Source organism: Triturus cristatus, chromosome 7 (genome assembly GCF_964204655.1).
Source record: "Triturus cristatus chromosome 7, aTriCri1.1, whole genome shotgun sequence".
In the NCBI taxonomy this organism is placed as follows: domain Eukaryota; kingdom Metazoa; phylum Chordata; class Amphibia; order Caudata; family Salamandridae; genus Triturus; species Triturus cristatus.
This window is the reverse complement of record NC_140590.1, coordinates 26,355,604-26,381,800: the sequence shown is the minus strand read 5'-3', so window position 1 is coordinate 26,381,800 and position 26,197 is coordinate 26,355,604. Positions and strand designations below refer to the sequence as shown.

Sequence of the window (26,197 nt, the reverse complement as noted above, 5' to 3'; positions counted from 1 at the left end):
GCTCCATGGGCGTAGAGTTGGTGTTCCTACGCAACTTCCATGGTTTTAAACTTATTCTCAGATTTACCAGAGCTGGTAAACCTGGAAATGCACCAAAAAGATACTCCTTCCCAGGAGATAAGTGATGAGAAGAAATATCTTTATTTCTCCTTGTTACTTCCACATTCTGCAGCAAATATGTTGTAAATTGGCAGCGATTGGGTTAGCATTAGTGGAAGCCATCTTGTATTTAGAGGCTATCTTGTCCATTTAGTGGAATCCATTTTGTATTTCTGGCAGCCATTTTGTTTGCCATGTGCTGCCACGTGCTCACCATGTGCTCTGTCCTCCCTCAGTGTTGACTGCTCTTGTAATCTGCCTAGAAACGAACTATATTTAGCATCTTCCACCTTCGCACATGCCCAGTTGAGTTTGCAGCTGTTAGTAGTACGTAACTGTCAGGATGTGTTTACTAGCATTGGCAAACTGTTATCTCCTCCTACTTGTCGACTGTGCATTTCTATATGACCTTATATGTACATAAAACCTTCTTCTGTACTTGTACCGCCTTCTTTTGAGCCCCTGTGTGGGTATAAAAGGACCATGCTCCTTCTGTTCGGTGTGCTACTTCATTCATTACCGAAGGGTGCTGTCTGAATGTAGTTCCACCTCATGAGGTTTATTAAACTTAGTATTTTCTATTCCAGCTTCTGTGCCAACTACTTCCTATTGGTGTGAGGACTCTGTGCAGAGAAGGGCGAACCCCTTGCACTGGTAGGCCTAGCTGAGGTCCACTTCTACAAATATAGATAGAAAAATATGCCTCTCTGGATTTTTTTTGGGCAGGAAGGTGTCCCATAATTTTTTTTTTTTTAAACATATTTTTATTGACATTTTTTATTTACTGTGAGTTTGCATCATGTGACAAGTTATCCATCTACATATCCTGAACATCAAAACAAATGCACTGTTCGTCATGTAGTTCCAGGGGCAGGCGGCCGGGGGGATGGGTGGGGTCGTAGTTGACCCGGCACTGAGGTCCGACCGTTCATTGGGGCGTATACCATAGTGCTTAAAAGCTAATGGCTGTCTGTATGTGTTGCGTGAGGGGGTCTGGCGTCCATGTTCTCGGTCTGTGTGTCGTGCGGTGTGTCAGGGCTATCTTCCGGGTCAGTGATTGTTTCAAGTGGTTTAATAGGATAGCCCAGTCTAGGGATATGGGGTGTTTGCGCATCCCTTTTACCTCTTCTTCCCGTAGGAAGGTGTCCCTTAAATATGCAGCATTCGTGTCTTTTGCCTGTCGCACAACGCAGCAAGGTACTTGCTGCGCGGAATTGAATTACTTTTTCATATAACAGGCCACTATGGCTAAACAACATTTTAAACTTTTTCTACTTTGTATGTGTGCTGTAAGGTGCAGCACATATGCAAAGTCGGAAAAGAAAGCAGAACATATTTCTCCTTTTAACTCCTGCTATCAAGTGGTGTTAATTTTTTATGCAATACACGGCCTACTCATTTTAGTAGTCTTTTGTGTGGAAAAACACGGGTGGTTGCATGGAAACGCCCATGCACCACACATATAGCATCACTCTGACACTAAGTAACGCAAAGCAGTGCTTCGTGCTGTTTTGCTTTATCTATCGGCACATTTAGTAAATAACAAAAAACACTTGTGCTGAAGTGACACAAATCCACCGCAAATTGTAAATGCACCTCTAATTGTAGACTAGGAATATTTTGCGTGAATTTAATAAGGGGAACAGTGAGCACCCGAGTTCTTCAAGGCAGCAACTCTGATACAAGGGTTCAGGGCAGACACCTGGGGGTGGCTTCTGGGCCGTTGTTGGGGTAGCGCTCCCCTACATTAACGTATCCAGTGCACCTTCTGCAATGAGGTTCTTTCCTCTACCGAACAAGTAAGTTGGAGACAGGAGTGCGAGTGCTTTTAGTTTTGAAACAGAACATATTAATTACTATTGACCCAATGGACAGACTGCAGTATGAGACTTAGAAAAAGTATTGGAAACCTGCTATGGTAAGTTTTATATCTATTCTAAAGGCTACTCAAGATACTCTGAACATGTGACATTGTAATTGTTACACCTGACAGGGGATCTTAAGCAAGAGAAGATGTGAACATATACGTACGGGAAATGTGGACACCTCCCAAGCTTTCCTGAACCCAGCCCAGAGGTCGGACACGGTCTGCCACTTACCATAGACCCTCAGCTGCTGAGAGGATCCGGTTAACAACATCCCATTCCGCTGTGTTACAGTCGCAGTGTAGTTACCGCTGTCGCTTGTTCGCAGGTTTGTGATCCGTAAGGAACCGTTCGGTAGTACCGACTCCCGGCCCGTGTGCTGGGGACCAGGGGTCCGTTTTCCAGTTGAGGCGAGGTACACAATAATCTTCTGCGCGCTACTTGTGGATGTTCCTCTGAACCAGGTAACAGAGAATATATCTTTATTGGCCGGGGCAGTGAGGATGGCCGCGTCTCCCTCTCTGGCAGTGACCGCAACCACCCCGGGCTCCTGCCCCACCGTCTGCTGGACCCAGATACCAAGCCAGGCTGGAAGGGAAGGAGAGAAAGCAGATCTTTGATGCACAAATCACTAGTCACACATGTTGCTAGATTTCACAGTATGTTAGGGATCATGCCATACGTCTTCCTTCTTCAAGCTGTACCACCAAAAGCAAAGATAACCCTACACTAACACCAGTATCCCTCTTTCAGGCCCGAGAGGCCCCTCCAGGAGCAGAAGAGACATCAGTGCAGCCCAAGGAACCACAGCTCTACAAAGTTTACAAGGTCACCCGTGAACCTCTAGTCATAACCTTACAGGATGAGGCGCCCCTCCCAGAAAGGATAGCTGTGCTCCTGGCACAGACCCATGCACAGACAGAAGCAGAGAAGAAAGAAATAAGAAAACACACAGTAGGAACAACGTTTTGAACTCAAGGTGTGAGATTTAAGGTGCAAGCAAAATGCGACAACAATACTAACTTGCTTTTATTGAAGAAACATACATGCAGTACACAGTCTAACAACAGTACAGGGATCTATTAGAACATATGCAAAGGAATGCGGTGTTTAAATACTGACTCTGAGTATACACATAGCTATATCTACAGTCATCGACAACTTAAGCATTGCACAGTGCAATCACAGCATAGGGCAAACAAGTGAAGAAAGTCATGCCCCTTGTGTACTGGCAGCAAAAGAGCATTTACACTTTATTTAATACTTAGGTAACCAAGTTATGCAATAAATACGTTGACAGAGGGCACCAGATATCCTTAGGATGCGAGGAATAGGGAAGCAACAATAGTACTATCGGCTGAGTAGAATGCACATTTCTGACTAAGCCCAGTGGGTTCCAGTAGAGGTATGTTATCTACTATTCTAAATAAAGAAGCTGTTACCCACCGCCATAAGTTGTTAATTTGATAGACATGACCAAACCAGGATAAAAGTCCCCTCTGTATTTCTACATCTAGAACCGGAGACAATCCTCTCAGACACATACTCTTTAGGCTGAACACACCTGTGGAGGAATGTAAAGGGTATCATGTGTATTCTATTAGGGGACACAGAGCTTGTGTGCTTGCAGCAGTAAACCTACTCTACTTCAGTTCAATGTCCATTGGTCCCTGGATGTGCACTTGTCACTGCAGCCTCAAGTTTCTAAGCAAAGAAAGTGACTTCTTTGTGAAGCTGTAGCATCTTGTCATTGCATGGTCTCGAATAGAGTTGGGCCACATAGTCTTTTTACACAGCTATATGAGGTGGATGTGCTGAGCCTGAGAGAACATACAACCCAAAATCAGGGGCTGCGAACACCCTGCTCCTATGATAGTGTAATATCATTCCACTTAATTCTGCGATTCCTACCCACCCAGGCTCATCTTTAAAGATCTGAGGGAAATAAACAAATGCTTAGGTAATGGTAGTGCACTATTCAGTAGCATAGGCATTTTCAGTAACCTACTCCTGCTGGCAAGGGAGAGTGGAAGAGAAGAACATCTTTCCTCTTGGGGCTTTAGTCTACACGTGAGTACGCCATGATTTTATTGTAATATGGTATCTACATTCCGAGCAACATAAACCATTAAATATGTCACTGAGTCTACACACCATTTCAGTGGGTATACGGGTGTGCACTCATCCGTTACAGACATGATAGAGAAAACTACATATTAACTGCAATGGATAGAGACATGAGAGATCCCCATGCCACCAGATCGGACAGCGATATAATTAGCTTTCAGTGTGTGTAGTTGAGTGCACAGTGCGAGTAGCGCTATTGAAGGTGACTTGCTAGGGACTCCACAGCTGTGTAGAAAAGTAGAAGAGGTGGCAATGAACACCCTTGTCTGGTGCCATTATATTCATTGGGTTCAACATTATTCGGCTAACACACACACACACACTCTAGAGTCAGCATAAAACATGACCCAATCACAGAATAATTGTGCATAATCTTCCTTTTGAGTATTGTATGTAAGAATTCCCATTCTAAGGAGTCAAACGTTTTTATCACATCTCTTAGGACAGCTGCAGCAGTAATATAAGCACCTATTAAATGTACAAGACTGAATAGCATGATTTACAGTGCTAAGGATCCTTGCCCAGTTTAAGGAGTGGAAGTTTAAGTGGCAAAGATGCAGTGGACGCACGTTTTGTGTGTGTCCTCAAATACGGTCAGCAGGTGTAGCCAGGATAGTACCATATTCATTATGGAACTCCCCTGGTAGGCCATCAAGCCCTTGTGCTTTGCCACCTGGTAGATATTTAAACAGATGTTTTATGTCTGGAAAAATTGCAGCACCAAGAATTCTCTGTGGCCATCATCTAACCAGGCTGGAGCAATTTTATCTAGGTACACTGCCCGCTGAATGTTACTGTCCTGTAATTGCACTGCTAATTACCCAACAGATTACACCACTCATTACATCTTCTATGACATCATTAATAATATCACAGCAACATTTGCAGTGAAATTATTGATAAGAATACTGTGGGGGTGCAAGTTATAGTTACTTGAGATAAACATAACTGCTCAATTTCTATGGTTTTGTGTGTGTTGTGAGAAGTTGGCCTGATGTATGATGTCACTAGTTCTAGTGTACACCTTATATCAGTCCAAACAACCCTTATGGTGATTGGTTGTAAAGTCAACCTTATAGACCAGCTATCCTAGTGGTAGCATGGACAAGAGCAGTCTTAGGCTAAACTCTGAATGGCATGTGAAGCCAGCTATGATACCATATATAATCCCTTGAATACCAAATTAAAGGACACCACAACAGATATATATATAAAATAAAGTGTATTTATTCTAGTCAAACCCTCAGCACTCTTTATGAGATTAGAGGTAAGTACAACACAGTCTTATTCAAGCATACATTAAGTCACACAGGTAAGTAATACAGTTAGGCCCTAGGGGCCGCGCAAACCATATACTAAAGAAGTGGTATAACGACCACTGTTACGGAAATAGGATAGGCCTAGGCCTAGGGAATCGCTGGGGTTACACTACACTAGCAACAGTTAGGAAGTGGGAGGCCCACGGGATTCAGGTGCAGAGTGGAAACACTCACGCGTAATGCGTAAAAGTCGATAGAATTACTAGCAGTTAGAAATTAACAGTTTAAGGACACTTCTGAAGCAGCTAGAGAGTATACCTGCAAGCAGAAGGGACAGAGTCAAGGTCACTAGCCAGTGACCACGTGGAACCAGGAAGGAACCAGGCGATGTCGTGAAGATTGCAGGTGAAAGGTGAAGCTTGTCGCTGCAGCCACGGGTACCAGGAGACGTCGAGGACGACCAGGACCAGGGGGCGAGCTGTCCCATGAAGGCTCTTGCTGTCGGCGGGGTCGAAGTCAAACTAGGACTCACCAAGCCTTGGCAAGCGGAACCCTCGAAGAACGGAGGACTTGCTTCTGGTGCAGACCAGGAAGGTCTGGGGTGCTTCTCTTTTGCAAAGAAGCGGGAGCCAGTCTGGAGGAGCCAAACCAGCAGTGAAGATTTCAAGGTGTGTCGTCACAGAGGCCGCTAGCCAACGGGCAAGCAACCGGACAGACGCGGCAAGCAGGAAAATGCAGAAGGGCCCCACGCAGGACTCGAGGAGTGTGGGGGGCTGATCTTCGGTGCAGATGGTGCTTGGGGTTGGGGCTTCTCAATCCCCGGTGCACAACTTCGAGGGTGCCTCAGAAGCTGCGCTGGAAGATACTCGCCACTTTTCCCAGGTAGCCGGTCCCACGTCTCTCGTCGCCTCCACGGATCTCAGCTCGGCTGTGGATGTGGATCAGGGTCGGAGAAGTCTGGAAGTCAAGGCTCTGGTCGGGCTCTGCAGTCGGTCCCTCGTAGAACTTCAGCAAAGCAAAGGGTAAGTCTCTTGATGGTGCCTGTTTGCACAGGGTAGCCACTCCTTGGCCACAAGGGAGATTCTTCAGTCTTCTTCTTTTGTCGAATGTCGAAGGTCCAGAGTTTCTGTTCAAGTTGCAGGTTCAGGATAATCTAATCTCCTGGGGCCCAGCTACCACTCTTATACTAATCTGGGGGGCTGGGTTGCCTGCTAGGTCACGCCTTATGGGTGGGACCTGGGAGGGGGGTGGTTACACCCCCTTCCCTTTGTCCAGTTTCACACCAGGACTGGGGCTGGAGTGCCCCAGCACCGGTTTGAACTGGACTATGCATGGGACACCTTGTGTGCCCCAGGCATGTCTCATTCCTTTCAGCCCTCCCTGCCCCAATACACTAAAGTCTGTCTGGGGAGGTGCTAGCACCTCCCCAAGCAGGAAACCTATTGTCCAAGCCTCCCTTGCCGGGATCACTCCCAGCAGTAGGAGGTCAGACTCGTGTCTGTGGCAGCAGCATCCATTTTGTGATGCTGAGGCTTTTGGTTAGAGTTAAACAGCAAAGTAGGATTTTAACATGTCTCTCCCTCTATAAGGGAGGAATAATATCCTCATCACCAGAAATGGTATGGGGGTATTATTCCAAAGTGTTAGGCACCTTACACGACATGTTTTGATAAAGCCAAACCATAGTTACCATAACCGTTTAAGAATATAAGGCACTTTAAGAGTATATGGTAGGCTATATCATAGAACAGCTATAAGGACATGGTTCCGAAAGCTGCAGACAGGCTCAGCTCATGCTAGAGCACCATCTCACATGTTACCAAGCACTCTGCCTCCAGGATTGTTAAGGCCTGCCATAGGAGTGGCTGATAGGTACACATGTGTCTATTTTAAGGGTAGATATAGGTATACTATATCTAAGCAAGGGGTGATTACACAACCTTGCCCCAGCTGAGTGATCAGCCAGTTGTGTCTGATTGGAAGGCCAGCCCAGGGGTGGCATAATACATGCTGCAGCCCCTGGGAGGCCTAGGGTACACCTATGCCCTGGGTACCTAGGGTACACTGTACAGGGTCCAAAAAGGTGATCCTTACCAATTGTGTATGTACCTAGGGTACATGGAGTCCATTTTAAAGAGAGAGCAGACAGCCTGAGACCCTGAATGGCAGGATCTCAGGCCAACTAAGTCGAAAAACCAGCTAGACACTAGGCAAAAAGTTGGGGGTAACCATAGTCAGATATCCACCTTCCTACATGTGTAAATTCTGAACCCAACTAGAACGTCCTTGTAACTTCTTTTTTTAAGTGAATTTCTAAGGTTTATTAACCCCTTTGCCGCGGCACGAATTCCGCCGCGGCACTGGGGGGGGGTTTGGGGGCAGCGCGGCGCCGCCATGCTCATGACGGAACCACGCCGTCATGAGTCACGGGCGAGCTGTGCTCATGACGGAGTGGTTCCGTCACGACTCCGCCCACTCGCGCTAATCGCCCGCACAGGGGAATCAGCGCCGCGTGGGCGGAGCGGCCGCCAACGGCCGCAGCATGACGGAACCACTCCGTCATGAGCACACGGCGCCCGTGGCTCATGACGGAGTGGTTCCGTCATGAGCAGCGATGAGGTTAACATTTATTTTTTAACTATAACGTCACTAACATTAGTTTTTTTCAGTGAATATATTACCTGCTAATGGTCTCCAGTATGCGTTTATAGTTAGGACTTAGTTTCAATAGGAACGCGTTTTTTGTTCTGCTAATATGTTTGGTGCTGCTTGACGAATCTTCATGAAATCTTCAAAACTAGTTTACGAGTCACTTCAGCTGCTGTCTGGAAAATTTAAGGGAGATTCCTCAAGCGGGGGTCGAGAAAAAGGGGAGGTCCTAAATGCATTTTTCCACACAATTTCCCATAGGGATTTTGGACATGAGTACAGCCCGAACTTCTGAATGAAATTACACCAAATTTCAGAAAGCTAGATCTTGGTACAGAAAGTGTGATTTTTGTGATTTGGTGTAAATTCGTTCAGTTGTTTTCAAGATATTAACGAAAAAACTAATTTAAATATCTAGAAGCGTGGAACCTTCGTGAATCCAACAGATCTCATGCTGAGATCTGATTGGCTATCAGCACTTCAACCAGGAAGTTTTGGCAGGCATTTTGGGACTTGGACTCAGCCGACTCCCAAACAAAAAGGAAAAACAAAAGAGAAGGAGTCAGTGTAAGAATACCCGACCCATTAGCCCAAGTGGTGCCAGGGCCAAAAAGGCTTTTATTTTTTACATTTTGCTGCAATTTCATATAAGATCAGCAAATTTGCAGAAAATTGAAAAACAAAACAAGCGCAGTCTCCCCGTCCTTGTTTCTAGTTGAGAGCCCAGGTGGGCCAGGTTCCAGTGGTATAAAGTAATACGTATTTTGGGGAGGGCGGCACACACAGCTCCCCTCCACATGGCTGATCCTGATCCCGGATCCCACCACCCTTCCTGGGGCAAGGCCATAACAATATGCCTCAAATAAAAAAAAGGGGGAGGGGAGGTCATGTGGGCTCCCCTCTGGGGCCATTATCGGCCCCAGGGACCACCACCTCCCCAGGGCATGGCCAAGCGAGAGCGAACACTAAGTCTGCTCTCAGCAGGCGGGAGCATGTAAAATAGTCCTGCCCACTGGGAATGGACTTTTTATTGGCTATCCGGCCAGCCGTCACAAGCGGCCAGGAAAACAGATGAAAGAATTGTTCCCACACACAGGGAGTAGTATCTCTGGCTGCTCACTTCATGCAGGGTCAATGCCGTCTCCTCATTTAGGCGGGCATCCAGCAAGGACCTTGGGGGTACTGAGGCTCCTCCAGAAGTCCCCAAATGTGCACACTGGTTTCCCTGGGTGGACTCCAGGGCACCCAGCATCCAGTGGCAGGCCTCAGTGGATAGGGTCCCTGTGGCCGAAATCGGCCCGTGGAGGGGGTCCACACAGTTACCCTCCCCTTTTGTAAAGGACAAATGATCCTAACCGCCTAAGCTTGGTGAAGGAAGACCAAGTGTGTTTTCTCTGCAATTGCACCTTGAAAAATTATCTGAAATCATCGGCGGAGGTGAATTCATCATTGAAACACAATCTGTAGTGACATGTGGGTTCTTTCTTGGCCTTGCATGGTGAAAGCAGAGTGCATGGTTCTCCATTTAAATTACAACGAGTATGAAAATGTACAAAATCACCTCAAAGTTCTGCCCACTTAGCCCTGTCCCATTCACCTTAGTAGTATGCAAAGGTCTTCCCGACTTTTGAAAGGATGATGGACAGCTTACCAAAAGGCCCCCCAGCGTGTTTCCCACTGATTTTGGTTATGCATTCTTGAAACAAAGAAGCACTTACTTTCAATAGTTAAGAGGAAGTACCCTTGTTTGGTGCAGAGTTACCTCTTTGTAGTCACGTCATCTTCCCTGTAGTAGAATTCATATTACAGATTTCTGGGAGATGACGCACAAGGAACAATAACATTGCCAAAATTAAACACATAGACAGTCACTGGAGACCTTTCCTTCCGGTGCATTACACAGCTGCAGTAGACATTTATTCGAGTTAGCACTTACTAAATAACCAGTAGAAAGTACTCCAGTTGGGGTACACATTTTGTGCAAAACTGTAGACTCTTGTTGGATAAAGGGGCAGGTGCAGTTCTATTCTGGCCCAGTCACACACACAGCTACTGACAAACCCACTCAGACACCCACTCACACAACTATTCTGCCACTCTCACATCTACTCACAGACCCACACAGCCACTCAATCTCATTCACAGACCCATAACGTCACTCATACACCCACTCACAAACCCATAAAACCACTCACCCATTCACAGACCCAGACAGCCACCCCACCACTCATGCACCCACATAACCACTCACACACCTGCTTGCAGACCCATACATTCACTCACTCACTCACATACCCATACAGTCACTCACACCCACTCACAGACCCAGTCACTCACACAACACCCACTGACTCACAAATCCACTCATACACCCACTCAAACACCCTCACAACTACTCACACATCCACTCATATACACACACACCAATTTACATACCCATACAGCCACTCACACACTCAGTCACTGAGCCCTACAGCTAATAACACCCACTCACAAACCCATACAGCCACTCACACACCCAATCACAGACCCATGCGGTCACTCACACACCCACTCTCAAAGGTCACAGGTTAGTTAGGAAATAACATTTTAAAAAACCTTGGAAATTTAAAAGAAAAACAAAGGTTACAGGGATGCTATAATTAGGAAATAGAATTTAAAAAACCTTAGAAATTAACTGAAGAAAACCTAATGTTACAGGGATGTTATAGTTAGGAAATACAATTAGAAAAACCTTAGAAATTCACTGAAAAAACAAATGTTACAGGGATGTTATAGTTAAGCTCAGATTTCACATGCACAAAACCATAGAAATTCAGCAGGTATAGTTCCTTAGCTAAATATAACTGATGGCCCCGCTATGCACTGCATATGACCTCACATATTATATCACTCATGACATGGCCAGTGACATCTCTGATGCCTTCATCCACAAAAACACTCACATACACACTCCCACAACCACTCACACACCTACACACTCATACAACCATTCACACTCCAATTTACAGAGCCATACAACCACTCACACACCCATACAACCACTCACTCACACACCCACTCACATGCCCAACCTCTCACACATCTATACAACCACTAACACACCCACTCACACACCCATACAACCACTCATATGCCCATACAACCACACCCACAAATACAACCACTCACACAGCCACTCACACACCCAGAAACCAACTCACAAACCCATTAATAGACCCATAGAACAAGTTACTTACCTTCGGTAACGATGTATTTGTAAGACACATTAGTTAGATTCCTCACCTTAGAATATCCCCAGGCGTCAGGCTGGATCCGGAAAGATTTTTGTAGCAATACCCCTTGCGCGTCGCTAGGCGTCGTCTGCGGCTCCGCGTCCGTCGTTGGCGTTGTGCGCAGGAATGACGTCGGAGTACTTAGACGCCGCCCTCGCGCGCTGACGTCAGTTCTTGTACATAGCTTTCCGCGCCAGGAACGCAGAGCCATGCAAGAGACCGACACTGGTGCCAAAAAGTCTAGGGCCCTGAACAGGATGGCCTTAACCCTAGATGTCGGTTCGCAGAACGGGGAGGATGGGTGGGTCGGTGAGGAATCTAACTAACTAATGTTTCTTACAGATACATCGTTAACGAAGGTAAGTAACTTGTTCATCTGAAAGAAACACGTTAGTTAGATTCCTCACCTTAGAATAGATACCCCAGCAATACCATCCCCGGTGGTGGGTCTGCGAACCAAGATCACACCAGAAAGTCCTGGAGAACAGAACGGCCAAAGAAGCCATCTCTCCGGACTTGGCTGTCCAGGCAATAGTGCTTGGGGAACGTGTGCAGTGAGGCCCACGTCGCCGCCTGACAGATGTCCTGCAAGGGAACTCCCCGTCCCAGGGCAGTAGTCGCCGCAGTGGCCCGGGTGGAATGGGCTCTCAGCCCAACAGGAGGGTCCTTTTTCGCCAAGGAGTAACAAACCTTTATACACAAGACGACCCACCGTGAGATGGTCCGCTTGTGTACGGCTCTCCCCTTCTTAGCACCTACGTATCCAACAAAAAGTTGGTCGTCCACCCGGAACTGTCTGGTGCGGTCCAAATAAAAGGACAGCGCACGTTTGGGGTCCAGACGGTGGAGCCTCTCTTCCTCTTTCGAAGGATGCGGAGGCAGAAAGAAGGTGGGCAAAGTGACCGATTGCCCGATGTGAAAGGGGGTCACCACTTTCGGAAGAAAAGAAGGACGAGTCCGGAGGACAACCTTGTCCGGATGAACAGAAAGAAAGGGAGGCTTAGATGACAGAGCCTGGAGCTCACCCACCCGTCTAGCCGAGGTGATAGCTACCAGGAAAGCAGTCTTTAGAGTCAGAAGACTAAGTGGACAATTGTGAAGGGGCTCAAAGGGAGCGCACATCAGAAAGGTCAAGACAAGATTCAAATCCCACTGAGGCATTACAAAGGGGACAGGAGGAAATATGTGAGTAATGCCTGTAAGAAAACGCGAAACAGGGGACTTGAAAAGAGAAGGCTGATCAGGAAGCCGTAAGAAAGCAGAGATTGCAGAAAGATAACCTTTCAAGGTGCCCAGAGCAGAGCCCTGCTGGGACAAAGAAAGAAGAAAGAGTAGAACCTCAGAAAGAGGGGCGGAAAGGGGATCCACAGCCTTTGCTGTGCACCATGCCAGACATTTGTTCCACCTGCAGGCATATATCGATTTTGTGGAGGGACGCCTGGCAGTCAGAATCACATCACAGACTTCAGGAGGCAAGTCAAATGGCATCAACTGTCGCCGCTCAATCTCCACGCATGGAGGTGGAGACTGGACAGGTTTGGGTGGAGGACCGTCCCCTGCTGCTGCGACAGAAGGTCCTCCTGAAGAGGCAGTCGTATCGGAGGATCGATGGACATACTGAGTAGCTCGGGATACCAGTACCTTCGTGCCCAATCCGGAGCCACTAAGATGACTTGGTCCCGGTCGTGCCTGATCTTCTTTAGCACTCTGGGCAGAAGTGGTATAGGCGGAAAGGCGTACAACAGACCGCAACTCCACTCGCAACGAAAGGCGTCTCCGAGCGAGTGCCGCCTTGGAAATTCCAACGCGCAGAACTACTGACATTGCGCGTTCTCTTAGGTGGCGAATAGATCTAACCAAGGCTCTCCCCACTGCAGAAAGAGACCTTGCGCCACGTCCGAGTTCAGACGCCATTCGTGATCCATCATGCACCGGCGGCTGAGTTAGTCTGCCCTGGCGTTCAGAGAGCCCGCCAGATGTTGAACCACCAGGATGATGCCCTGGTGTTCCAGCCATGTCCAGAGGCGCAGAGCCTCCTGACAAAGGGTCCACGACCCCACCCCGCCCTGTTTGTTGCAATACCACATGGCAGTGGTGTTGTCCATGAACACCTGTACGACACTTCTCCGGACAGAGGGAAGGAAGGCTTTCAGTGCAAGTCGGATCGCTCTCAGCTCCAACAAGTTGATATGGAGTTGAGACTCCGCCGGAGACCAGAGGCCTCTGATCTCCGCCTCTCCCATATGGCCCCCCCATCCCAGGAGGGACGCGTCCGTCACTACTACGTGCTCCGGTTGGGGTAGGGAGAGGCATCTGCCGCTGACCCAATCGCGGTCCGTGAGCCACCACTGCAACTGTTTCGCAGTGCCCTCCAAGATCAAGACATGGTCGGACAGGTTGCCTCGATGCTGGGCCCACTGAAACTTCAGAGCCCGCATTCGTCACCTGGCGTAATGCACCAACAGGATGCAGGAGGCCATCAGCCCCAGAAGCCACAGCACCAACCTGACCGAAACCCAGGATAGAGGCCGAAAGATGGGAATCAGAGCCTGAATATCCCGGACCCGCTGTTCCGGAGGATAAGCCCGGAACTGTGCCGAATCGAGAACCGCTCCGATGAAGAGGAGCTTCTGGGAGGGTCTCAGATGTGACTTCGGCACGTTGATGGAGAACCCCAGCAAATGCAGGAGGTCGGCCGTAGTCTGGAGGTGGGAGACGACTTGCTGGGGCGAGCCCGCCTTCAACAGCCAGTCGTCGAGATAGGGGAAGACTGGAACCCCCGATCTGCGCAGATGAGCTGCGACCACCGCCATCACTTTCGTGAACACCCGAGGGGCACTGGTGAGGCCGAAGGGGAGCACGGTGAACTGAAAGTGCTCCTGACCCACCGTGAAACGCAGGTAACGCCGGTGGGCCGGCAGGACCGGGATGTGAAAATAGGCGTCCTGCAAGTCCAACGGTACCATCCAGTCTCCGGGTCGAGGGCAGCCAGAACCTGAGCTAAAGTTAGCATCTTGAACCGTTCCTTCCGGAGGAAGGCGTTGACGCTCCTGAGGTCCAAGATAGGGCGTAGGCCCCTTTGCCCTTCTTGGGAACCAGAAAGTAGTGGAAATAGCAACCACGGCCTACTTCTGGACCAGGAACGCGCTCGGCGGCCGCTTTGGCCAAGAGGGCCGCAACTTCCTCCCGCAGAAGATTAAAGTGATCCTCCGATATACGGTGGCACTGCGGTGGCATGGCTGGAGGGGTCGTCTCGAAGGGGAGGGAGTAGCCCCTTCGGACGATTTGCAGCACCCACCTGTCCGATGTGATGGATCGCCAGTGGAGCAGGTGATGGCGAACTCTGAAGCCCACTGGCGTGGAATGGGCCTGAAAGCTCGGACTAGGAGGGCTTTGAGGCGGATGGTGCCGGGGTGGATGTGGACTGACCGGCACGTTGTCCTCTAGTATCGCCACGGCGGAACCCACATCCGCGACCAGGTTGGTTCTGCGGCCGGTGGCTAGGCGGACGCGAGGAGGCGCCCCTTCCTTGGCCACGAAAGGGGCGAAAGGCGGAAGTCTGCGGCTGTGGGGCCGAGAGACCCGGCGCCCCTTCCTTGGCCACGAAAGGGGCGAAAGGAGGAAGTCTGCGGCTGTGGGGCCGAGAGACCCAAGGACGTGGCCGTAGCCCGGGAGTCCTTAAAACGAGCCAGCACACTATCCGCCTTCTCAACAAAAAGGCGAGTGCCATCAAAGGGCATATCCATGAGGGTACTCTGGACATCCCCTGAAAAAGAGGTGGACCGCAGCCAGGCGAGGCGCCGGAGCGCCACCGTGGTGGAAATCGCCCTAGCCAGCGAGTCCGTGGTGTCTAGTCCACACCGTATGGCATGTCGTGCTGCACATCGCCCGTCAGCAAGTGCCTGGGAGACACGTGTCCGGGCCTCCTCCGGGCACAGGGGCAGCACGTCCTCCACCGTATCCCACAGAGAGTGGGAGAAACGGTCCAAGAGGCAAGCGGTGTTCAAAGACCGCAGGCCCAAACTCAGGGAAGAGAACAGCTTCTTTCCGAACTGTTCCAGCCTCTTGGATTCCCGATCCGGAGGGGCGGACGGGAAGGAGGATTGGGAAGTGGAGGCCTGGATAACCAGGCTCTCGGGGGTGGGGTGTTGGGACAGGAAACTGGGGTCGCCCGGAGCAGGGCGGTGGCGCCGGGCCACGTTTCGATCCACAGGAGGAACTGTGGAGGGCTTGGACCAAGTGCCCTGCAGAACGTCTATGAGTGCCTCATTGAACTGCAGCAGAGGCTCTGTGGAGCTTGCTGACGGTTGAAGCACCTCTGTGAGGAGATTAGTCCTCATGGCCACAGCAGGCAACTCGAGCCCCAGGGCTTCGGCCTCCTTGCGCAGCACCACTGAGAAAGCTGAACCTTCCTCCGAGGCCACAGTCGGAGGAGAGATGAAACCAGCGTCCGGTGAGGTGTCCAGACCACTGGCATCCCCCAGTTCGTCTGCCCAGTCCTGTGAAAGTTGGCCCTGTATGGCCATAGGGTCCTCAGACCCCTCCCAGTCGCCCCCGTCATCCGATTCCTGATAAACAGGAGGAATGATTGGAGCCGGGCGGTAGATGAAACGCTCAGCCATCGGCGTCGGGAGCGGCGTCGGGCGGCGCGGCGCAGGCACCGGACCGGGGCTAAACCGGGGAACGGCGGCGTTCGGAGACGGCGCCGGAGGTGGAACCGGTGTTGGCGCCAGCGGAGGAGGCGTCGTGAGGTCGACCGGCGCCGGCAGAGATCCAGGCCTGGATCCCTCGGGGACCTGCGGCGTCGGGACCGAAGTCGTCAACGGCGCCGGAGCCGCCGGCACGCGAGGTCGCCCATTCGAGCCCGCGGGGCCCGAAGGCGCGCCAGTAGGCGTCGACGGCGGAGCCAGGCCCCTCATGGCCGAGAGGAAGGCACTGACCTCCGCCGGAGTCGCGTCAGTCCCAGGGACCGGCGGGTATGGAGACGGACGCGGCTCCGACGGAGCCGCGGGGGTGGGACCACCCTGACCCTCGGCCAAGTCGCGCGACCGGCGAGGGGAGTCCGAAGAGCGGTGTCGCCTCTTGGACTTCTTTGATCGCTTCGACTTACCCGAAGACTTCGAGCCCGACGAGCGATGATGGTGACTGTGGCTCCGCGACCGGTCCTTGGACCTCCTCCTGGACCGGGACTGTGAGCGGCACGGAGCAGAGTGCCGAAGCTCGAGAAGCTTACGGGACCGCTCCCGCCTAGCCTTCGAGGTCAAGGCCTGACAATCGGGGCACGACTCTGCGTCGTGGTCGGCCCCCAGGCAGTAAAGGCACCGGCGATGGTGGTCCGTCACCGACATCAGTCGATGACAGGAATCACAGGCTTTAAACCCAAGCATCCTACCGGCATCAGAGTCGAGTCGACAGAAGACCAAAAAGAGTCAAAAAAGTTTAGTCAAAAATTGACTAAGGGCTAAGCTCTTCCCGGATCGGCGCTGTCTGGCGCGGAAAAAAGAAGAACTGAAGTCAGTGGGCGAGGGCGGCGTCTAAGTACTCCGACGACGTCATTCCGGCGCATGACGCCAACGACGGACGCGGAGCCGCAGATGACGCCTAGCGACGCGCAAGGGGTATTGCTACAAAAATCTTTCCGGATCCAGCCTGACGCCTGGGGATATTCTAAGGTGAGGAATCTAACTAACGTGTTTCTTTCAGATCAGACACTCACATACCCTCTGTCAGCCCTATAGAGCCACTCACACACCCACAGACCGCTCCATACAGCCACTCACACACACCTATACAGCCACTCAGACACCCAGTCACACGGTGATACAGACAGCCACTAAGATGACATATGTTAGAAATCGTATAACTTACAGTAGTACATAAAGGACATGTTGCCTCGAGGACATTGAACTACTCCGAGTCTTCCTTAGTGGAACAGCAGAAAAGAAAAAATAAATGAAATATTTTCATTTCGGAGGCCCACTGAAGGGCTTTTAAATCAAATGAACATTATGCTACAGCGCAGAAACCTAATAAAGGTAAAGGAATTCATGAAAGTGCACTAAATATCCCAGCATGCAAAACTAAGGGCTCGATAATGTCGGTCGGAAATCATTCCCAAACTGATTTGGTCGGAATGGTTTCCGACTGAATCGGATGCGGGGAGTCCGACCGACCGATTACTATGGTTCCGGATACCATTCGGTCAGACTCTCATTGACTTCAATGGGAGCCTGTGTTTCGACCGAATACACAGGCTCCCATTGAGGAAAGGGTAGGTGGGGAAAATCGTGCACCCTGTGGCAAGCACCCCTTGCTGGATGCCACACTGTGCATAGTCTAAAAGGGGGGTTCTTTGGCTACCCCCATGGGTCCCATTCAGAAGCCTCCGGGTGAAGGGGGCCTGCTACGGACCACCGAAGTCCGATTCCGACAGCTGATCCGTGTCGGAACAACCGAATCAGAAAGGCTATCCAAATCCAACATCGTAATCGCTTGGTCGGAAACGCAGTCCGCAGACCTGTACGGGTCGGCTCTGAACGACAGTCTGAATGCTTTCCGCACATCGTAATCGGTCGGAAAGACAGGTTCCAAATCCGATTCAGAGCCTTTCAGAACAACATCGCAATCGACCTCTAAGTTGAACCCATCTCTGAGGCCCACTGAGGGCTAATTAAATAAAGGGCATGCAGAGGAGAGTGCCTTTCCACCTATCCTGTGCATAATCATGAAGCCTGTGACCAAGGAGCTGTTGCTCTGAAACGTGTAAGGCAATGAAATGCATCTGAATGAAAATGTTGCTGTTCTTTCAAATAAAGAACCAGTGGAATTCATCTGCTTTTTGAGTGCGTCTTCAACTGGGGATGTTTATATGAGTGATTTATGACAGTCCAGCTGGGAAGACTGCACTACCCCTCAAGGTCAGGGGGCCACGAAGACATGGAACTACTCCCAGTTTTCCTTAGTGGAACAGCAGAACAGAAACAATAAACTGAACATTTTCGTTTCGGAGGCCCACTCTAGGTCTTTTAAATCAAATCAACTTTATGATACAGTGCAAAAACCTACCAAAGGTAAAACAATTCACCAAAGTGCACTACTGATCCCAGCATGCAACATTAAGTTGAACTCATCTGTGAGGCCCACTGAGGGCTAATTTAATAAAGGACATGCAGAGGAAAGAGACTTTCAACCTATCCTGAGCAGTATCATGAAGCCTGTGACCAAGGAGCTGTTGCTCTGAAACGCGCAGGGCAATGAAATGCTTCTGAATGAAAATGGCGGTTTTCATTCAAATAAAGAATCAGTGGAATTCATCTGCTTTGAGTGAATCTTCAACTTGGGATATTTTGATGAGTGATTTATGACCGGCAGTCCAGCCGGGAAGACATCACTACCCCTCAAGGTCAGGGGCCCACGAGGACATGGAACTACTCCCAGTCTTCCTTAGTGGAACAGCAGAAAAGAAAAAAACGGAACATTTTCATTTCAGAGGCCCACTACAGGGCTTTTAAATCAAATGAACATTATGTTACAGCGCAGAAACCTACAAAAGGTAAAGGAATTCATGAAAGTGCATTACTGATCCCAGCATGCAACACTAAGTTGAACTCACTTTCAGGCCCACTGAGGGCTAATTAAACAAGCATTTGCAATGCAATTGGCCTCGCATTTGTGAGATTTAAAACTATTGGCACTGTAAATGAGAATGTCTTTTACCAATGTGTTTTGTTGCGGTGGTATGAGGTTTTTGAATGGATTGAATAGCAATTGTTAGTCGTGTAATTGTGTGATGTGGCGTGTATTTGTGCAGTGGAATTATGTGGCATGGTGAATAGATTGGGGTGAGAGCTACATATAACAGATAAAATGGAAGATAGAGGGGGATAGGTAGTATGTGCACGGAGTGGTGAATGAACTCCAAATAGAGTAACAGAAAAACAGTGTGAGAAAAAAGTGGACAGCAGACCACAGAGACATAAAAAGCGTACATCAGTGTACGCAGAAGATACCCTAAGAAGAGGAGGAGGAGAGTGTGGGGTTTGAGGGACGGAAATCTTGAAAAGTAACATGAAAGAACTTGGACATCATTTGGAGCTCCTGAAAAGATAGTGCTTGATTTTTTGTGACCCTAGTCTTGATTGGGAAGAAATTTTAAGACAAAATTCAGTACAGATTTATCTAATATTGAGGGAGTAGAGACTTTTTTGAGAGTCAACTGCAGCAGAACCTCTTTGGGCGCTAATCTTGCTGTTTCACTGGTTCGACATCGTCTATCATACAATAAACAGTCCAATGTTAAACAGTAAGGTCTGATGATAAAAAAAAAAAAATCCCCACTATAACTGACTTTCCCACAGAGCATCTGAAAAACCAGAGACACTGTGGTGATCCACAGGCTGTAGGTGGGCGAAATCAGCATGACTATGGATTAAGGAGAACCATAAACGCTTACAATATACTCCATAGAATCTGCTGCCTTGTACTCTTTGAATGGACTATAATATCTCACTTAAAAAACGTTTCGCAACTTACCTATTTTAATATTGGCAGATAGTCCCAATCTCAGCAGACCCATCTAGATGACTTGAACGTTTTCAACAATTCTTCATTGGCCAATGCCTGATTCTGTAAAAGACCTGAAGTGAACCAATATGAAAGACAGAAAGAGTATGCGAGAGAGAGGGACCAGTGAGAGAGGCACCTAAAGTGGAAGGGGGTGGGGGAGGCGAGAGGTGGACCAGTAAAAAGATAACGGCTTTTGTGACTGCCTGTTAGTAAGAAAGTATAGCAATATTAGGTGTTTAGTGGGGTGTCTAAATCTTAGGCCTGGTGCCGCTGCACCTGCTACACCATTTAAATTAGGACCCTAGTGCCTGAAAGATAACAGCACTTGTGACTGCTTGTTAGTTGTGAAACATAGCAATAATCGATGTTTAGTGGGGTGCATGGAGGTTTTGGTCCAGGGCAATTGCACCTGCTGCACCAGTTAAACCACAATCCTAGTGCCTGAAGATTATGTGAGAGAGAATCAAAAGTGGGGAAGATTCCTTTCCGACCATCTTTCATACCAACAAGCAGGCGAACACAACTGATTAAATGCCATGTAGATAGTGAAAAACAGCCTTATGCTGGATATAGGGTGTCAATAATCGAAAGAAATGTGTTTAGCTACTGCACAAAAATGCCTGCCTACGTTTGGTATAGCCAGACGTCTTAGGATTTTATAGGAATTAACTTTTGGCTTCTTCAGAAGGGAACATAAGCTGTGTCAACTAGCCTTCATTTAACTTTGGTTGGTTCTGTGCGTTTTTTGTTATGGCCTCAGCAATGCTGACCAACAGACCACGAGACTCAACATGTTAGTAGGTTTAACCAAAAAATACCCCTATAACTGAAGATGCCTAACTCATCTTTTCTACCACTGGACTATAAGTGGAAGTTGCAGGCTGGTGCGAATAGAGTCCTTTATAAGGACATCGCTGTTTTACCTTTATTAATGGATGTGAAAGCAGCCTCTTGCAGAAATAATACAACCCCACATAATTAGTGCCCTTGTTTGCTCCCATGTGTGAACATTCTATTATATTTGTGGTCTTATATAAGTGTGGGAGAGTTCGTGGTGAGAAGGCAGTTAGGACTGCTTAATGGAGAGCTGCAGGGTAGTCGATACAAAGATGCTTTTCTTTGGCCCATTTAAATTAGAGTGTAAGCAGCACATCTGTAGCCTAACAGATGACTGGCACATTGGCGTGGGTCTCCCTTCCATTTCTGGCTATTGCCTCATATGTTTTTGCTGTTGTTAGTTGCTCAAGGCACTGTGCCACTGCTATCCACTGCAAACTGCTTTTATTTGTGTATATTCTTACCCTGAGCACTCCCCTCTGAACCGAGTTGCCGCTCACGCCGCACAGCTGACTGGAACGCTGCTGCGGGTGCAACCATCCCCGTGCCGCCAATCACGCGGACAGTGAGGCAACGCCCACCGCCACGAGGACACGCCCTCGCTCCTGGCATTTAAACCGCGCTAGAACTCAAGCGCGCCATTATCAAAGATAGCTCCTGAGGCGGAAGCCGGGAGCCTTGCGCGTTAATTTTAAATAACTTATTTTGCTGCAAACTGCTTTTATTTGTGTATATTCTTACCCTGAGCACTCCCCTCTGAACCGAGTTGCCGCTCACGCCGCACAGCTGACTGGAACGCTGCTGCGGGTGCAACCATCCCCGTGCCGCCAATCACGCGGACAGTGAGGCAACGCCACCGCCACGAGGACACACCCTCTCTTCCTCTCCACTTATAAAATATGTGCATGGGCCGGACGCGCAGCGGACGTGCGCAGCGGGCGCGCCGCCGGCGCGCCAAAGGCAAGCCCGTCTGCGCCCGTCCGCGACCGACCGGGACCAGGGGCTATACCCCCTGCCGGTCCTGATCAAAAACCATCCACACTCATTCGCTATTCTCACAGCGACCTGTTAGCCTTACGCAGTAGTAACAAGGGCATAAAAACACATCTGTGTACCAAACTGGGGCCAGGACTATCATACGGACCATTTTCCTGCCTCATTTGTCGCTGGTCCAGCATGGGTCAAACTCTATTTGGAAACCATACAACCCGTGATAAAAACCATATGACTCTGAACTGTCTGTATTTCAATGCCAGATCTTTACCCAAGCATGCCCTGGACATCTGGGACCTACTTATATCAAAGACTCCGGATCTAGTTTTCATCACGGAAACTTGGCTATCCGAGAACAACGCCCCAGATTTAGCAAACGCCCTCCCCCCTAACTACAAAGTCATCTAGCAAGATAGACTTGGTAAAAGAGGAGGGGGGGTCGCTGTGATATTCAGAGAACAACTAACATGCCTAGTGGACCCTACAACTGCCCACAGTGAACATCAGACCTTACCTTTTAAAGTACTTTACGAGGGTCTTACCATATTAGCTGGCGCAGTTATATATAATCCTCCCGGACAACAAGCTGGCCTCGGTGCCAAATTACTGAATCAACTACTGCCACTCTGTCTGATACATAAAAACTATTTAATCATTGGCGATTTTAACATTCATTTTGAAAATACGGACTCTCCGGTCGCTTCTCAGCTTGAATACGACATGGGAAGTCTTAATCTCAAGCAGTGGGTAGTGGGCCCTACTCATACAGCCGGTCATACCTTAGACCTATTATTCACTAATATTGAATCCACCAGCATAAAAGATATCCAGCCTCTATCCTGGTCAGATCATTCCCTCATCTCCTTCACATTGGGCCTTCTCGGTAAACCTTTAAAATCTAAAGCTGTTTCTTATATTTCTAAACGAGCTTGGAGGCTAATCAATAAATCCAGCTTTGAGGAACACTTTCAAGTGGTCAATATCAAACCATCGGAGGTTTCCTCTGTTTACGACGACATTGCCCTATTGGACGCTGGAATACTACAAACATTAGATAAACTAGCCCTGATGCGGGAATCCAGAAAAAAATCTCCAACAGGGAAATGGTATACCCCTCATCTAAAAAACCTTAAAAAAGAATGCAAAAAAGCTGAACACTTATGGAGACAATCCAAAGACAGCAAAACGAGATTAACCTATGTTCACAAACGAAATCAGTACATTCTTGCCATTAAAAACTCAAAAAAGGGTTACTTTACCCAGCGTATCCAAGAAAACAGCAACTCAGCGAAAGAGCTGTTCAGGATTGTGAAGGAGCTCAGTAAACCATCTAGCACTTCACAAACACTCACTCCCTCGATTGAGGTCTGTGAGCGTATCAGTATCTTCTTTTCTGATAAAATTAAGAAAATATACTCCTCTTTCATTCCCCAATCTACTTATAATAATTCAGATAACTTATCTAAAATCGCGACGTCACCAGAAACATCCATGACCCTACCAGATACAGGAAATACACCCTGCCTAACCAGCTTTGAACCATTTTCAGAAGATGAGGTTCTGGCAGTCCTAAATACAATCAAATCAGGATCGCCTTCGGACCCTTGTCCTCACTTTGTGTTCGCAGAAATTGCATCTACGCTTTGCCCCCTGATCACTCGACTCTTTAACAAGTCACTAACCACCGCTACCTTTCCTGATGTCTGGAAGCACGCCTCTGTGACTCCCCTTTTAAAAAAAGCTGGCTCTGATATTCTCAATCCTGAGAACTATAGACCGATTTCTCAGCTTCCTTATCTTTCTAAGGCTCTAGAGAAATTGGTCAATGTACAGCTGACTAGATATCTAGAAAGTAATTCTCTTCTAGACAGTTCCCAGACTGGCTTTAGAGCCAATAACAGCACCGAGACAACGCTGCTGGCAGTATCGGACAGTGTCAGATCCTCCACCGATCAAGGTGGAGCGGTGGCTCTGATACTGCTGGATCGGTCAGCGGCGTTTGACACGGTATCACATAAGTGCCTGCTGAACATACTTCAGAGTAAAGGAGTCCAATCTACGGCGTTGAATTGGATACACTCTTTCCTGAGCAACCGTACCCAGGCAGTACATATGGGTCAGTTCCATTCAAGGCCCAATTCCATCTGCTGCGGGGTTCCCCAGGGCGCCTCACTGAGCCCCACCCTTTTTAATGTCTATATATCATCCCTCGCGGACATTGGAAGGAAGTGGGGTATTGGCATCTGCTCTTATGCGGATGATACGCAGCTGATGGTGACTATGGATGAGGGACCAGAGGTATGCAAAGCTAAGTTACACGACTGTCTCTCGGAAATGGCACGATGGATGCATGACCATTGCCTAAAGCTAAATGCAGGCAAAACAGAGATTCTCCTGTTCGGTGGCGCCAAACGTATGTGGGATGACACATGGTGGCCACCTTCACTGGGACTGGCCCCTACCCCAAAACAAAATGCCAGAAACCTAGGAATCATCATGGACGATGCTTTGTCCATGAAGGACCATGTCCGATCCCTTTTTGGCAAGGGCTTTGCCATACTAAAACTTCTTGCAAGGATATTTCCTTGGATACCCCTAGACTGCAGACGTTCAGTTACACAGGCTCTATTGGTCAGTCGCCTGGATTACGGCAATGCACTATTTGTAGGGATGAACGAACATCTATTCTCCCGCCTACAGGTTTTGCAAAATCTGGCGGCTAAACTTATCTGCAATAAAGGTAATCGAGAATCGGCATCGGAATGCTTAAAAAAACTTAATTGGCTCCCGATGCGTCAGAGGGCTGCTTTTAAACTACTTAGCCATGCCCATAGGGCCCTACACAAGACTGTCCCCACAATTCTTCATGGGAAAATTGAATTTTATATACCCAATAGGAACCTACGCTCCTGTCATTCAGCTCTGGCTAAAACGAAACGTATTTTCAAAGTCAGAACAGGTGGTCGCTCTTTTTCCTATCTAGCAGCAAAAAGGTGGAATGAACTTACTACTGACCTGAGACATACCACAAACTATCTCCAGTTTCGAAAGAATTTAAAAACCCACCTCTTCCCCAACTCCTAATTGTCTCAGCACACGTCAGAAGCAGCTTCTTTGGTATAAAGCGCCGTGATATCCCATGGGATGAGTCTTGCGCTCAATAAATACCAAAAATAAAAAATAAATAAATAAATCCAGTGCCACAGTGCAAATGCTCCCTACTGCAAATTGTTGTATGAATTTGTGATTCCATGATTGGTTGGTTTAGTTTACCTGTCAGACCCTAGTACAGTGCACCAGGAGTGCCCAGGGCTTGTAAATCCAAATACTGCTGGTGGGCTTGCAGCACTGGTTGTGCCACCCACAGAAGCAGCCTGTAAAAGTAGGTCTAAGGTCTGCCATTGCAGAGCCTGCGTGCAGTCTGGTACTGTCATGCTGACTTGGCAAGTGGACCCACTTGCCAGTCCCTAAACCTGCCCTTTTCTTCATATCAGACACCCCTATGGGCAGGGTGCATTGTAAGGATAAGGTAGGACATGCTCTGGTGTGTGTGGCATGTTCTAATAGGGAATTACAGCCATTTTCGTTTTTCACTATTGCAAGGCTACCTGTTCTCCATAGGCCAGAATGGGCAGTTTGGTTATTACATCTTATAATCCTAACTGACTCAGGGAACATGGTAGAAATTCAAATTTAGTATGCCTGAACTCGGATTGATAAAATACATCTTTTAGTGAAGTTGGTTTTAACATTCTGTGTTTTAAATTGCCACTTTTAGAAAGTAGGCATTTTCTTGTCTAACCATTCAAACCTGCCTCTGCTAGGCTGTGTATTCCTTGTCTGGAATTTGAGTGACAGGGCTGGGGAATTCCAGAAGACCGGGTGAGGTGCCCCAGTGGTGAATATAGAGATCTGCATCTAGATGGGTGGGAGGAGTTGCACCTGGGACCTGAATAGGGCTGGGCCTTCCCTCCACAATGCTGGCTCCACCTCCTGTGGTGTGTCTGAGGTCTCTGCCCTGCACTCTGAAAGGAAAGAAGGAGTCAGGTAAACAAAGTGCTCCAGGACTGACCAGAACCGGTTTGAACAAGGCAAAGGCCCCTCTGCCCTCAGAGGACAAAGGATTTTGGGGTACAAGTATTGGGACCCTGATTCCAAGAATTCAGATCACTTTGGGAAACAAGAAGAAAACTCTGCTGAGGAGAGGAACCAAGAAGAAACTGAGGAGAGACTATCCCTGAAACTGGGGGATTGGCCTGCAGGGGTTGCCTACTGCCAAAAAGAGGAGAAAGGAACTTTGTGTGTACTTTTGCTCAACTTGTGAAGGATCTCCAAGGGCTTGGAAAAGAGCTTGCCTCCTGCTGAAGTCTCAGGAACAACAGACTTCAACCCCCAGGTCCCCAGAGTTCTTTGGAAGTGCCTGCTGCTGTCTTTGGGCCTTCTGAGGGACTGCATGTTGCAAGGAGCCGGAAGCACGACTCAAGAAGGAAAATCTTCAACGCATCAACATCGTTGCAACACTTTCGTT

At 48.6% G+C, this 26,197-nt stretch overlaps 1 protein-coding gene across 3 annotated transcripts in view; it reads right to left on the bottom strand.

Moving 5' to 3' along the window:
* The window catches only part of LOC146808723 (cell adhesion molecule CEACAM8-like), a 468,434-nt gene that overhangs the window by 402,910 nt on the left and 39,327 nt on the right, over positions 1-26,197 (bottom strand). For all 3 annotated transcript variants that reach the window (XM_085614223.1, XM_085614224.1, XM_085614225.1), the window contains exon 2: positions 2,199-2,552. In XM_085614223.1, the coding sequence (XP_085470349.1) occupies positions 2,199-2,552 (354 nt within the window). The remainder of the gene's footprint in view (positions 1-2,198; positions 2,553-26,197) is intronic.